This window comes from Lacerta agilis, chromosome 14, assembly GCF_009819535.1.
Source record: "Lacerta agilis isolate rLacAgi1 chromosome 14, rLacAgi1.pri, whole genome shotgun sequence".
Classification (NCBI taxonomy): Eukaryota; Metazoa; Chordata; class Lepidosauria; order Squamata; family Lacertidae; genus Lacerta; species Lacerta agilis.
In genome coordinates, this window is record NC_046325.1 from 32,674,335 (window position 1) to 32,690,571 (window position 16,237).

The 16,237-nt window shown below is 46.7% G+C and overlaps 1 protein-coding gene across 1 annotated transcript in view; it reads left to right on the forward strand.

Annotated features, from left to right (window-relative positions):
* Window positions 1-11,693, forward strand: part of NGFR (nerve growth factor receptor) — a 59,543-nt gene extending 47,850 nt beyond the window's left edge. The window contains exons 4-7 of the mRNA XM_033169826.1: window positions 1,419-1,496; window positions 3,695-3,911; window positions 7,094-7,254; window positions 10,244-11,693. Of these exons, the coding sequence (XP_033025717.1) occupies window positions 1,419-1,496; window positions 3,695-3,911; window positions 7,094-7,254; window positions 10,244-10,545 (758 nt within the window). The 3' untranslated portion in view covers window positions 10,546-11,693. The remainder of the gene's footprint in view (window positions 1-1,418; window positions 1,497-3,694; window positions 3,912-7,093; window positions 7,255-10,243) is intronic.
* Window positions 11,694-16,237: the final 4,544 nt, after the last annotated feature.

Consider the following 16,237-nt stretch of genomic DNA (forward strand, 5'->3'; position numbering starts at 1 on the left):
TTGTCCATCCCTAACCTGAACCAGGCCAGGCCAACGTACACGATACCCTCCATTTAGCACAGAAAAAGGTGCTACATAAACACACCTATTATTAATTAACTTAAACAAAAACAAAAAAAACTGATGAAAGGTGTAAGAGGAAGAGTGGGAACTGTAGATCTGAGAAATGCAGGATTCTGGTTCTATTCAGTGTCTAAGATCTAGGGAGCAGAGAAACATCTGGATCAAAGAGAGCCAGAAGATGTACTTTTGTAACCCAGTAAAATCTTATTAAAAACAATTAACTATAAAAGAAGCTTCCCAGCAAAGGCGGCACCAAATTTAGCACCCAGAGCCACTGGAAACAGGACACAAATCAAGTCACGGCAAACAGCTGTTCCTTTTCACCGTGTATATTTGAACGTTGGATGGGAAATGGTTGGGATTGAAACCGATGTGTGGACACTCCATGAACCTGTGCCAGGAATTCCCTTGACAATGGGGTGGAGTTAATGTGATCAGCAAATTGGCATTCCCCTGACGATGAGTAAGCAAGTGTTGTGATGAAACAGGGCTTCAGGTGTGTGTGTTTGGGGGGGGGGGAGTCAAGGCTGCAGAGCAGAAAGAACAGCTGTTCCCTTAGGCACTGCCAAATTCCGTAAAGCTAAGCAGGGATGAGTCAGGTCCAAGGCTGGATGGGAAGCCCTAAATGAGTGGGAAGAGGTATAGGGGAAAGAGTATCGCCTGCTTATATGGGGTAACTTGACTCAGTGTCTTGAACTAAAGGAAATCCAAAGGGCTGGAGTACCAAGGTTGTATGTGGGCAAAATGTGTCAGAACTCAGATGGCAGTAATAATATTCATTATTATTATTTTTGGGGGGAGGGGGAGCACAAGTTGTTGTTGTTGTTTTTGCAGACCTGTAAATGACCTGCACCATGCACTGATATTTGTTATCGGTGACATCATTTGATAGATAACCTGAAATGGTACCTGTGAGCTTGACGGATCAACAGGTTTCTTTCTCCAGGCCTGCCAAAAAAATCGAAGTAACCGAGAGATGTCAACAAGCCGAAGTAATTTAAATGCTGAAGATGGAAACCCGTTCGAAATGCAAATCCAAACTTTACATTTCAAATGTCCCAAATTGACAGTTCCCCGTGACTTCATTTCAGCTTTAAAAAAATGAAACGTCAGCAGCTCAGATCCCTGATCTCCTGGCATGAGTGCCAGTTTGGTCCTGAGAGACAGTGACTTGTCGAAGGCCGCAAACTAATCTTTGTGGCAGGGCGGTGGTTTCAATCAGGTCTCCCGCACCCGGACTAAACCCTTCAGTGGTCCAGTCACTACTTCTGCTTCTCCTGTGAAATGGCTTATGGTCACACCTTCTTGAAGATTTCTTTACTCCCCTGATAAGTTCTTCTCTGTTTTATTGGCAGTGATTAACCCACGGTTTACCACAGCTGCACCAACACCGGAGCCCAACACCACGGGTGCCATCACAGTTCCTCAACACGGTACCTTTGATGTTTGTTTGTTACGTTTTTTTTATTTATTTAGATTAGATTTATATACCGCCCTATATCATAAGATCTCAGGGCAGTTCACGAAATAAAATACAGGATAAAAACAAGTAAATAAGTAAAACAAAACAGCGAAACAGTAAACCCCCCCTCCATTCCCATAGACACATTTAAAAGGCTGTAGAAAATTAATCAGCCAGTCAAAGGCCTGGTTGAAGAGGAATGGTTTTGCCTGGAGCATAAAAATATATAATGAAGGCGCCAGGTGAACTTTCCTGGGGAGAGCATTCCACAAATGGGGAGCCACTACAGAAAAGGCCCGTTCTCATGTTGCCACCCTCTGGACCTCATATGCAGGAGGCACACAGGGAAGGACCTCAGATGATGAATGCAGAGTCCAGGATGTTTTATATGGGCTGGGGTGGTCTTTGAGGTATTTATATACCACATTTCTTCCAAGCAGCCTTCCGTGGTTCCCCTTTTCATTTCACCATTGCAGCAATCCTGCATGGTAGGCTAGGCTGACAGAGAGTGACTGGCCCAACATCATCCATGGAACTTCACAGCCAAATGGGGATTTGAACCTTGGTCTCCCAGGGCGTAGTCTAGGTTTCTGACCATCACACCACAATGGCTCTTTTCACCTTTCTTCTGACCTGGTTGAACCAGTTCCTCATTTACCTGGTTCGTATAACTCTAAACATGGAAGGACTCCATTGGAAATATGAACTGTGTGAAATAGTTCAGGTCACTAAAGCAGAATTTTTGACACACTCTGAAAGCTACAATTCCTGAGGTTTTCTGAGGGGAGGTAGAACACCATAGAGGTCAAAGCAGCTAAAAGTCATGGCTATGAGTTCAGGTTTGTATACATTCAGTAGAATGTGGTTGCAGGTACCAACAGAACCACTTATGCCAGTAAGCAGCCAGCAAGGCAACTATTTCCATGATCCCACTCTCCATCTCCCCTCTCTGTTAGCAAAGTCACTTAAATAACACAGATAGAGTCCAGAGAGAAAAGAAACCCTGGCAACACTTTACTGAGGAATCTGAACAAAACCATGTATGATTTGAGGAGAAATCTGCTTAGAATGGATGGATGGCGGCTAACAGATTGAGGTTGAATCCTGACAAGACAGAAGTACTGTTTTTGGGGGACAGGAGGAGGGAAGGTGTGGAGGATTCCCTGGTCCTGAATGGGGTAACTGTGCCCCTGAAGGACCAGGTGCACAGCCTGGGAGTCATTTTGGACTCACAGCTGTCCATGGAAGCGCAGCTGTCTACCAGCTCCACCTGGTACGCAGGCTGAGACCCTACCTGCCCGTGGACTGTCTCACCAGAGTGGTGCATGCTCTGGTTATCTCCCGCTTGGACTACTGCAATGCGCTCTATGTTGGGCTACCTTTGAAGGTGACCCGGAAACTGCAATTAATCCAGAATGCGGCAGCTAGACTGGTGACTGGGAGTGGCCGCCAGGACCACATAACACCGGTCCTGAGAGATCTACATTGGCTCCCAGTACGTTTCCAAGCACAATTCAAAGTGTTGGTGCTGACCTTTAAAGCCCTAAACGGCCTTGGTCCTGTATACCTGAAGGAGCATCTCCACCCCATCATTCAGCCCGGACACTGAGATCCAGCTCTGAGGGCCTTCTGGCAGTTCCCTCACTGCGAGAAGCAAAGCTACAGGGAACCAGGCAGAGGGCCTTCTCGGTAGTGGCATCCGTCCTGTGGAACACCCTCCCTTCAGATGTCAAAGAGATAGACAACTACCAGACATTTAGAGGACATCTGAAGGCAGCCCTGTTTAGGGAAGCTTTTAATGTGTGATATTTTAATGTATTTGATTTTTGTTGGAAGCCGCCCAGAGTGGCTGGGGAAATCCAGCCAGATGGGCGGGGTACAAATAATAATAATAATAATAATAAGAAGAAGAAGAAGAAGAAGAACAGATACATTTCAGAAAGTGTGCCAGGTGTGCTTTGACTTCCAAAGCCTTTTTCAGCGGCATATAGTTAAAAGGGGGCATTGCCTTGTGCAAGGGCTCAGAGAGCACATTTATATAGTATATTATGCTATGGAAAAAGGAGTCCCTTCCAATGACATACATTTTGAAAGCTATGATTCTGAAATGCAGCCTCCCATTTCCCACACGAGTGACTCATTTGCTATTTTTCTTCCTTGTCTTTGCAGATTTACCGCCTGGGAGTCCTGAAGGCCCCTTTCAGGTCACAGATGACCCATATACCATGGATGTTTCTGGTAGCACTGTGGCTGGTACAGCAACCACAATCATGGGTAGCTCCCAGCCGGTGGTCCGAAGCGGCACAGCGGACAACCTCATTCCTGTGTACTGCTCCATTTTGGCAGCCGTGGTGGTGGGGCTGGTGGCGTACATTGCTTTCAAGAGGTAAGCATGCTCCCAAGGTTCAGAAATGAGAGGGTTATCTGTGCGGAAGAAGGACACCATCAACGTTCATTAGGGTCACTCACAAAGGCCAATCCTACTCGCACCCTAAGCCTACCCCATTTTTACAAGCTGCTTCCACCATTGCCGCTTCATCCTTCCTCTGCCCCATGACCACCGCCCTTTTGTGAAATTTACTTTGGGTCAAGGGAAGGGTCAAGGCAACTTTGTTTGGCAGAGCTATTCAAAACTGGGATGCAATTGCAACCCAATAAGAAGATGAGGCTCTGTGTACGATTCCCATTTTCCCAGCAAGAAATGTGTGCAGAGTAGGGATGGACAAATCTGTCAATTTCAATTCATTTCCTTTCTCGTTTTTTCCCTGTCTTAAATTCAGTTCTCTACTTTAACCATAGAAATTTGCAGATTTTATTGAAAAGAATCCCATGAAAATTCACCAGCATTTCCATATGAAATTTTCCCCGGTGTACACATTTTTAATGTATTTTTGACCAACGCAATGCATTTTTGTATTTTATTCTCAGTAATGTATGCATTTATATGTGCAGTTTACGCTAGGACATGCATTTTTGGTGCATGTTTCTTGGTTGGAGAACTGCACTGTGAAATTCAGAAAAGGGCGGATTTTGACGGATAGCTGTGTTTCAGTTTGCAGATTGTTTCAGAAAAGTGTGAATTAGGTACGTTCGCCTTTAAATGCGAACTGGATCACATTTCTCCCCCATCCCTAGTGCAGAGAGTGTCACTTTCCCACTGGGCACCATCAGTCCCACACCTGTCCTCTGCAGGGAGAGGTGCTGCATCACATACTAAATCACCTCTGGCTTTCCCATGCCCCAAAGTAGGTTTTGTGGTGGGGATGGGGGTAACTTAGGGCAGGGAGGTGGCGGTGGCAGCAGCAGCAGCAGCAACAACAGAGACAAGGCATTTTGGAATGTTCACAATGCCTGGCAGTGGCTTTTCGGGATTTTCAAATGGGGAGCACTCCCAACCCTACCTGGCGATACCAGGGATTGAACCTGAGACCTTCTACAAGCAAAGCAGATGCTCTGCCAGTGAGATACAGCCCTTCCCCAGATGTGGATGGTACAGAGGTACCTCTAGTTGCAGACTTAATCCATTTTGGGGTGCCGTTCACACCCCAAAAGTCCGCAACTAGAGTGCCTCTTCTGCACATGTGTGCGGCGCGATCGAGCGCTTCTGCACATGCACGTGGGGCAAAACCCGGAAGTAAACACTGCAATGAGATTTGAAAAGGCAAGAGTTAAAGCAATAGAGTTGAATGGTAGACAGGAGAGACAGACCATAGAGAAGGAAATGTCTTGAGTAATCTGTACAGGCCATAGCCAGCCCAATCTATGTACCGAACAGCTGCACAACGTATCACCTACATCTGGGGATACTGCACAGCTGTTCCATTGTGTGTGTTCGAAAAAGAAAAAGAAGCTTGGCTTTTCTATGCTCCGAGGGTTGGGGAGGGGAAGAAATGCTGAACAGGGAAACGTTGGAGCAGGATGTTTTGTTGAAAATGCCGTTGAAATGCCTTGTTAAACAGTGAGTAAACAAGGCTTGGCTATTCCGTAGTAAGTGCATAGTTAAGTTGCGGAATTTGCTACCACAAGATGTAGTGAACGCCACCCAGTAGGACAGCTTCAGAAGGGAGTTAGATACACGCTTGGGGGATAACACCAGCCATGATGGCTTTATTATGTCCAATATCAGAGGAGGTATGCCTCTTAATGCCGGTTGTTTGGGATTATGTGTGGGAAAGAACTGCGGCATTCAGGTCCTGCTTTCCTGGTTTCCCACAGCCAACTGTTTGGCTGCTGTGAGAACAGGATGTTGGACTAGATTGGCTTATGCGCACTGCTCTGAGACACACGCGGGGGGTCAGGAACGTAACCCCTGCACAAAGCAGCCATTGCCTGTATATATAATATCTACCAGCATATTTATGGGCTTCGTTTCCATTTGCTTGCTGTTTCAGGAAATGCACATTAGGTAGAATCAGCTTTAAACGTGCACTTTCTCCCCCCATACTTTAGGCCCACCAAAATCTAAAGCTAGCTACATCAGTACTAAAGTTCAGATTTGTAGACAGCCCTGGAATAATAATAATTATTCATTATTTATACCCTGCCCATCTGGCTGGGTTTCTGGGGGGGCTCCCAACAGAATATTAAAAACACGATAAAACATCAAACATTAAAAACTTCCCTAAACAGGGCTGTCTTCAGATGTCTTCTAAAAGTCAGAGAGCTGTTTATTTCCTTGACATCTGATGGGAGGGCGTTCCACAGGGCAGGCGCCACTACCAAGAAGGCCCTCTGCCTGGTTCCCTGCAACCTCACTTCTCGCAGTGAAGGAACCGCCAGAAGTCCCTCGGAGCTGGACCTTAGTGTCTGGCCCGAATGATGAAGATGGAGCTGCTCCTTCAGGTCTACTGGGCCAAGGCCGTTTAGGGCTTTAAAGGTCAGCACCAACACTTTGAATTGTGCTCAGAAACGCACTGGGAGCCAATGTAGCTCTTTCAGGACCGGTGTTATATGGTCTCGGCGGATGCTCCCAGTCACCAGTCTAGCTGCTGAATGGCTAGGGTTGGGTTGCAACCAGCCTGCTGGGCTACTTGATAGCTGAACCCCATCCTTAGAAGGTTCATCCCAAGCAGATATGGGAGACCTTTGGTTCTGCAGATGCTGCTGAAATCTAACTCCCAGCATGCATGGCTATTGGCTAATGACCAGCAATGGTGGGAGTTGTAGTTCAGGGACAACTGGAGGGCCAAAGGTCCCTCCCTCACCTGATCCAGTGGGAGGCTTCATGGTCTTCTGGTTCATCACGGGAAGTGTCCTAGGAAGATAGATGCAGGCTCTGTTCCTTCCATATGAGCCTTTGTGGACTTCCACAACAACTTTGGTTGCTGAGGATCAAGGAGCTGGTGCAGAGAAATGCACCATCATGCCTGGACTGGAGAAACAGTCCCTGCCGTGAGGTTTGCCTGAGCAAGCCCTGAGAAGATTGGGCTCACCACACCCAAAGCATTGTGATCTGCAGAGAGCAATCTACCGTGTTGGCAACCGCGCCAAGTTTGTGGTGTACCCTTGATCTGGGAAAGGAGGCGTGAGCTTCTGAGGCTCAGCTGTTCCCTGCTTTTTCACCTCTAGGTGGAACAGCTGCAAGCAGAACAAGCAAGGTGCCAACAACCGCCCCGTCAACCAGACGCCTTCGCCGGAAGGGGAGAAGCTCCACAGCGATAGCGGCATCTCTGTCGACAGCCAAAGCCTCCACGACCAGCAGCCGCAAACGCAGACGGCATCCATGCAAGGCAAGGGGGATGGCCTGCTGGGTGAACGGGGAGGGAGGCCTAGGGGACACCAGGCAGCTCCAGGGACAAGGGGGCAGCGGCTGCCAAAAGCGTGTTCAGGTTGTCACCTGCAAATCATAGAACTGTAGAATTGGAAGGAAGGGACCACGAAGATCATCCAGTCCAACCCCCTGCAATGCGGGAACCTTTCACCCAGCATGGGGCTCAAACTCACGACCCTGAGATTAAGAGCTGACTGAATTGTAGGAGCCAACTCCCTAGGGGCCGAGTTCCCTTTGCTCCCCCAATAAAATATTTAAGGGGGCATTGCCATTCAAATGGTGTGTGGACACCATGACTTGTGATTAATTACCTGCCCCCCGCCCCCCATATTTTATTCAAGTTGGCACACATAGTGCCCCATTCAAATGATGGGGAATTCCATCTTGATTTCCAAACTGAAGGGCACATTGTAGGACAGGGCCATTTGAGCAACCAGACTTCCAAAGAGGAAAGCAAAATGCATAATAAGTACAGTGCTACCTTGGAACTCGTACGGCTTGGCTCCCGAACATTGCAAATCCGGAAGTAAGTGTTCTGATTTGCAGACATTTTTCGGAAGCTGAACATCCGGCGCAGCTTCCGCTTGAGTGCAGGAAGCTCCTGCAGCCAATCGGAAGCAGCGCCTTGGTTTTCGAACAGTTTCGGGAGTTGAACGGATCAGTTCGAGAACCAAGGTACCACTGTATTCACCGAGCAAATATGGATCCATCCATCCATCTCTCTCTGTGTGTATTGCACAGAGTCCCAAAATATTCATTGTAGGGTTGTTTTTTAAAATCAAGGTATTTTGGGTTACAGAACTGAAATGATAGCCCCCCTAAATCTATCCCCCCCAATGTTCTTTATTTAGAACTGGAGATTTTAAACACCTATCTTGTTTGCAAAGCTTTAAATTGCAGGGGTTGGACCAGAAGACCCTCGGGGCTCCTTCCGACTCTACAATTCCATGAAAACAAATAGGCAAAAGGGTGTATCTTTCTCACTTCTTCCTTTGGAAATTGAGATCACCTTTCACTCCAAATCATTGGATTTATTCAGGGATGGACAGCAGGACCGATCTACCATTAGGCAAATATATATCATCACTGGAATGATGCTGGTGGGAGGTGCAGACTTTTATTCAAATATCAAGAAGAGTTGAAACACAACCGTACGATGATTTCTTTACCAAATTCGTTAGGTCCACTAAAACATTTATTTTATTTTATTTTGGTTAAAAAAATGTAGTACGGAACAGAACTAATCCTGTATACTTGCCTCTCACCATGGCCACTTCGTTATAAATAGATTGTGTTGCATACAAATTAATACAATAATTCAATACTGATGCTGGACACATTTCAGTTTAGCGTTCTTCAGTAAATTAGTAAAACTGATTATGATTATTATTGAAAATTAGTGGGCGTAGCAGATTTATTTAAAAAATAAATGCTTGCTTCTATCTATCTATCTATCTATCTATCTATCCATCCATCCATCCATCCATCCATCTTTCTATCTATATTTGGAAGAGAAGTCCCCCCCCCCCGGGTTAAGACTCATTTTCACTTTGACTGGGGCACTTGTATTCGACATACGTTGCCTTCCATTGTAATTCTCCCACCCTCAAGTATGGCCCACTCTCCATTCTACCCCCTGCTCCCACATTCCATATCCCAACAGACTCTTTTCTGGCGCCAGCATCCCTCTGTTGGCGTTTTGTTTGCACAAATGGGAGGCTGTCGAAGCAGTTTGCTAAACTGGCCTCTGAAACAGCCCCCTCTCAAGGTTTACAAATGGGGGGGGCGGACCCCACTTCAGAGAGCAGCTTGGCTTAGGGCCTTCCTACACCATTACTGCCGCTGTGGCCAGAGAAACAGAGAGAGAGAGAGAGAGAGAGAGAAAGCCTGCGCCTCAAAATGCAGAAAGCCTTCAAACTCCCTCCATATTTCTCCTTTAAAACTCCGAGGAAGTTTAAAGAGAAATGAGGAGGGTGGGGGACATAGAAATCTCACCCCATCAGCTGTTGGGCACTAGGAGCGCCCCCTGCTCAAGGCTTCCCCTCCGCATTTCTGCTTCAACCCTCCATGGAAGTTTAAAGGAGAAGCGCGGGAGGGGTGTGTGTGTTGAAAAGCCATTTGTAAACATCCCCATGTGAAGATGCTTACAAAGGGCTGTTTGAAAAACCCTGCAGTGTGCTTTGAAGTCCTGACAATCAGAACAGCACCAGATTTAGGGTGGTACAGATGGTCCCCCTGCACTGGGTGCCGAGCTGAGAGGATGCAAAATAATAATAATTATTATAACTATAATGATAATGATAATTATACTATCTGACTGGGTTGCCCCAGCCACTCTGGGCAGCTTCCAACATATATAAAAACATAATAAAATATTAGACATTATACAGGGCTGCCTTCAGACATCTTCTAAAGGTAATAACAACAACAACAAAACAACAACAACTATAAAAACATAATAAAATATTAGACATTATACAGGGCTGCCTTCAGATGTCTTCTAAAGGTAACAACAACAACAACAACAACAACAACAACAACAACAACAACAACTCAAAGTTAGGGGGCGCCAATTCTTATCCTTGCTCAGGGTACCATATTACCAAAATCCATCCCTGATTGGAGAAGCAAAACCTGATGTCACTCTGACATCAGGTGATTGACAAGTGACTGACTCCAACCACCAGGCAGCTTTGGCCTGCAATGGGTTGGGGAGATAAAGATCTGGTCTTCTGGCTCGAAAAGGTTCCCCGCCCTTGGTGTAGACAACTCTGAGCTGGGTGGGACAATGAGGAACGCAGCTTCCTCAGTTCCAAGGGGGGCACTGATGGTCAGATGCAGGCCTGCTTTCCCATGGACAGATCCAGGCCTTCTGAGGTGGGCTGGATGTTGACTTCATACCTATGTAACCCCTTTTGTGCTCCCCACCCCTGTTTCCTCTACTCCAGGCCTTAAAGGAGATGGGAACCTTTACACCAACCTGCCCGTCAACAAGCGGGAGGAGGTTGAGAAGCTGCTGAACGGTTCCACCGAGGAGACTTGGCGCCACTTGGCTGGGGAGCTGGGCTACAAGGAGGACCACATAGACTCCTTCACTCAGGAGGAGTACCCCGTCCGCGCCCTCCTCTCCGACTGGTCCAGCAAAGACAGCGCCACGATGGACGCCCTTTATACCGCCTTGCGTAAAATCCAACGGGGGGACATTGTGGAAAGCCTCTACAGCGAGTCCACTGCCAGTTCGCCAGTCTGAAGCAGGGGAGGCGGGGCAGAGGTCCTACGGGCCAGCCCCTCTGTGATTCCCCACCCTGCTTTTTCCCTCTCGGGGTGAAGACACATGAAGGAAAAAAAATGGAGCTTAGTCTCCCCACAGCCACCATCATTTCTGGGGAGCACCGGAGCAACACACTGCATCGGTTGTGGGTTGTTTTCCTCTTTTTCCTCCTCCTCCTCCCCAGTATTTTCACCCAATACCTCTTACCGGTAGCAGACAGTAAGATGCTAAAAAATAATAATAATAGGAGAAAGAAACAGAGGAAGGTAACTGGAACGAATGTTATTGCTTGTGTGTGTGTTTAAAGAGAAATTGGATTGACAGCATTTTGCTGGTTCTGCAGAACTTGCACCCAGTCGATGCTGCTAGTTGTGTCCCACTCTTCCGGGTGCCTCTGAGTGCCCATCTTATGTGCCTCTCCATCCTTGTCTCTGTGGATTTTCTTTCCTCACTTACACCTGTCGATCTTCAGCTACTGACTCTTCCTTTTTAGGCACTGTGCTCCCCTAAGCCAAGAAATACAAAAGGCAGCCTGGCTTGAATGTGTTGCGTGGCTGATGGACTTGAAGGAGGCTGACAGAGGATGAATATATGGACCTGGAGCATGAGGGTGTTAAGAGGACACGATGGAGACTTTATCTTCAGGGAGTGTCTCTGGGAGGGGAGGAAGGATGTGATTTCTGGCTTGTCAAAATTGACACTGTGAAGATCAAACCTCGAAGCATATGGGCGGAGGCTTAGGAGGAGACCCCCATCCATGTTTCCATCCATGCGTTGGTGGCAACATCAAGAATGTCTTTGGTCCCTGATCTGTTGTTTTCTTGCTCAAGATGCATTCCTCGTAGTTCAGTGAAGCTGTGTTGAACCTCGTCCCATAGCTCCCTTGCTGGGTTTGATCAAAGCTAGTCAGTCCCCAAATGGGACAGCGCTAGTTTAAAAAGGGGTTATAAGCCATACTTGAGAGAGCAGAGCTGGCCAAGGAAAACACGCTAACAGTGCAAACATTGTCGTTAATGAGTGGGAATTATATTAATCACTGTGATCCTATAAACCTGGCCTCCGACGTTATCCCAGATGTTGTGTTGGCGAGACATAATTGAAAGCGATGCTCTGCATTCTTCCTCAGACTAGTGAACCAATCACTGTGGGTTATTAAAGCCATTACCTCTGTTGCATTAAAAAGGGGGTGAGCAAAAGTCCCCCTGGGTGGCCTTAAGACATAAGGTGGAGAGAGGAGGGCTGTTGGTTCTACGCTAAAGACTCAGAGCTAGATTTGGGTCGGGTGTTAAACTTCTGTGGTTTGCCGGTGTTCCCCTACCCCCCCCCCACATTTTCATAAATATTAGAGGGTCCCGAAAAGTAACATGGGGGGCAGTCTCCATAAGTTAAGAGGATCCACCTGAAGTCATTGGGCCAACTAAAGTGAACTGGGATCATCGCTTCCCACTTGATATATATTACAAGGTATGTGTAGGCCTGGTAGAGAACTTGTCATGTTTGAAAGTTTGCAGCATTTTGAACCACTGCGGAGCCTGCCAAAGGAGATCATCGCACAGCTCCTGTTGTCTCTCTGAAACTGGAATTATGCAGAAAAGGGATACTCTTCACCCACCCACATAAGTACATACCTGTATAAGGGTTTTAGGAAGAGTTGGAAACCAATACAGGGATGGAATGCAAGAGAATTTCCCAGCCCAACACTTGGGTGCGATGGGAAAGGTTGTTTTTCTGGTTAAAACACATTTTGCTTCCATCAAGAATTTCTCCACTGTTTTTCCTGAACCGGAACATCTCAATTTGCCTTGAAAATTTGCTCTAGGCAAAACCGAATGGCAGTTCTAGATGGGATAGGATTATTATTATTAAAGTTTTAAACCCCTCTCTTGTCAGACAACTGGGACCACCACTTCCTTTACAAGCTGTTGGCATCAGATAGCCAGAATCTCTAAGTAAGAGGTGGACAAAAATCCAGAAGATGTGGTGAACAAGTATGCAAGTCCCGAGTGGTAGAATGTATTGGGAAATCAACACCACGGCTGGTGTGTTACTCCCTTCAAAGTGCCACTCGGCTGATTAATCTTCTTCCCAAGCCACCGGTGCGACAGATATCCATAAACATCTGCACATATTGGCAGATATTGGCAGATATCAGCAGACAGCGAAAGTGAGGCTTGAGGCATGGATACGAAGCACTACGTTTATTATTTACAGGACAAAGGAAAACATGGCTCCTCTTACTTTCTTCATCAGCAAGAGAAGAGAAGAGCAAAAGCAATATCACGGAAACAGCGTATCTGAACTTCCAACACTGTGGCATCCAGCACTGTGGAATGTAAACACAGACGCGTGACAACAGCAACCACACTTCTGCAGCACGGAGAAATGAAATTCCCAACAGAATGGACTTCACAAGAAAAGCATGAAACTGCCATATCCTTAGACAACCCATTGGCCTATCCTTCTCAGTATTGTCCACTCTGGCAGGTTGCAGGCCCCCCCCCAATGGTTCAGATAGAGGCCTACCAGGATTTTTTTATGGGTAGAGACATCAGGAATTGGGGTGTTCTACTGCAAGGCTCTACCACTGAGCTATAGCCCACCCTCATCTTAACCTTGGTCAGAAGGTCTCTTGGGTGGTCCTTCAACCATCAACCACCATGCTCCCCCCCCCACTGTTTCTTTTCCTTCTGGTGGAGAAATGTGCCCTATACTTCAGTGGCTACCCAAGAGAAGCAAGAAAATGATGCAAAATGATCTGACTCTTCTTGACCGGCCATGACTGTTGAGGCATTCTGTCCCCTTGAGGCACACTGCAGCCAAGCATGCCCCATATATACATATACATATACATATACATATACATATACATATACATATACATATACATATACATATACATATACATATACATATACACATACATATACATATACATATACACACACACACACACACACATATTTGTGGGGGCGCCATCTTCATGCTTAGAGAAGAGAGGTAAGATAAAAGCACCGGTGAAATTTGGATCATTGCGGACAATCGTGTGTAGAATTGCCCCCCATTTCAGTGGGTCTATTTCTGCATACAAAAAAAAATTAAAATAAATAATTTCAATCTCTTTTTTTTGGGGGGGGCAACTTTGACCGTAGTTCTAACACTGGTGGAACAAAACTGGTGCCGGCAACTCCTAGCCAGAGTGTGTGCACAGCTCTGTAGTAGCTACTATCTATGAACAAAACAACAGAGAATGTTTGGCCACTGTTGGTGAGAGCATAGTGCCATATATTCTTCAAACTAAACTAACAGCTTCGATGTCAAACTCTTTAAAATAGAGATGGCGGAACCATTGGCCTCCAATTCCAGAAAGCTTCTTTAGAAACATTTTGTCCCTTGAAAGGTGGTGGACTCTCCTTCCTTGGAGGTTTTTAAGCAGAGGTTGGATGGCCATCTGTCACGGATGCTTTAAGCTGAGATTCCTGCATTGCAGGGGGTTGGCTGAGATGACCCTTGGGGGTATTTTCCAACTCTACTGTCCTATGAGTCTTTGGTTCTGTCCATTCTGGTCCTCATTCTAGAATGCAATCATGGAATTCCAGACCGGCTGAATGACTTCCATGTGCATGTGCAAAACGCCACATGCTTGATGAAATCAGTGATTGTATAGCACACCAAAGACCTCTGCAGATGAGCATAGAGGCTTGGAGGATGTCTCTGAGCCACATTAGGCCTCCTTGCACATCCGCAGAATCCATGACGTTGCCATATTGCCTGTGAGATAGTGGACTGTGCACAGGAGCCTGGAAAGGTTTCGAGGACTCGCCAGAACTCATCAGAAGCTGCTGCATTAGCTGAGAGATTCTAGGAAGTCCTGCTTTCCTTCTGGGACCCATCCCATCCTGGCTGGAAGAACCGTACACTCCACTGTAGGCTGTGCTTGTAGCAAAATCAGGCAGTATTCTTATCTGATAGGACAGAGGCTGCGGATAGCACCTCTAACAGTTAATAAATGAACATGGTAATAAATGAGCATGGAACAGGTCTAGCTGTAACACCCCAGTTTACTACCTCTGGAAGGTCACAGAGTTGTAGAACGGAAAGAGGAATCTCACGGTTATCAAGGCTGCCTCCAGACCGTCGCTATTTTGAGCGAGGGATTCCATCTCATAATGGAAATTTAGTTTCGTACAGCTAAGCTGGATGAGCAGATAAGTGCTATGGTAACGTGGCACAGCAAACACACCTTTAAAAAAACACGCACCTTGTGCTGCTGGGAAAGCGATGGGAATAAATGGAATAAAACGCGTGGGGCAAATGACCAGTGGATGGGGAGCAGCATAACGTCTCAGCAAATAAATCGGAACGATTGCCTCATATGTAAAGAGCAGGCATCGTTTATAAGTTCCGTGAAAGCTTTGTGCGAGCAGCTTGGGATGACTACTCAGCTGAGCGTGGCAGAAAGATACTGAGCATCTTTTTCGTTGTTGTTGATAGAAATCATGGGCGTACCCAGGGGGGCAGGGGGGCAGCTGCCCCCTCCCCAGAAGCAAAAAAAAATTTAAATGGTTATCGGCAGCCTAAAAGGAAAAAAACCCTCAAGACTGGTCTTTCTCCCCCTCCCAAAATCTCAATAACAATTGAGCTCTTCCACTCTTGCCGAGGCAGTTGGCCACTCTGTGTGTTGCACCGGCTGTTTCCCCCTCCCTCATGCCGACATGCCTATCAGAGACAGGATCCTAGCCTGCACCCTGCTTGGTCAAATGGGGATGCAGGCTGAGACTTGGGCAGTGTCAGGGGGCGAATTCATCATTGCCGGGATCCATCGTTGCAAGGGAGCTTGGCAAACTGAGTTCCCTTGCATGGTGAGTAGTTCCTTTGCGAGGACTGAGGATCCTGGGAAACTGAGTTTTTCAGCCATTTGGGGCTTTATGTTTTTTTTTGGGGGGGGGGTTCTGTTTTTTTAACCTGTTTTTGTTTTTTGAAGCTGTTTTTGTTTTTGAACCTGAACGACCATGGCTTGGAACCCCCCCCCCCCCCAGTTTTGATCCTGGGTACGCCCCTGATAGAAATCACAAGAGGTAGTGATGGCCACCAAGTTCTGCTTTAAAAGAGGATTTGACAAATGCTTGCCGGTTAAGGCTATTGATGGCTACTTGCCCAGCCATGTTCTGTCTCCAGTATCAGAGGCAGTCTGCTTCTGTATACTGGGAATTCTGTGTAATTGCTGGAAACCACAGGAGAGGAGAGTGCTGTTTTCATGCTTGCGGGCTTCCCATGGGCATTTGGTTGGCCACTGCGAGAACAGGAGGCTGGACTAGATGGGCCCGTGGATTCTTCTTATGAATATGCAGGCCCTCCCCAATCTTAAATTCATGAGAACATGTGTGCCTTTGGAGAAGAAAGCCAAATGTGTGTGTTTCCCCCACCCACCCACCCAATATGTCAACAGATGGTAAATTCTTAAGCTGAGAACCAACTATGGAGAGAAGAGAGACAGGGGAAGATGGGGAATGGCGGGTTAAAACAGAACGTGGTTGCAAAACGGTACAATGGCGCTGAATAAGCTGATTTCACAGGGAGAAGAGTCTTCTATATCAGAACCATGCTTAAGTTTCTAAAGGTATTTTGCATGAAGGAAAGAGAGAGAGAGAAACGTTGGAAAGCTACCATTTCC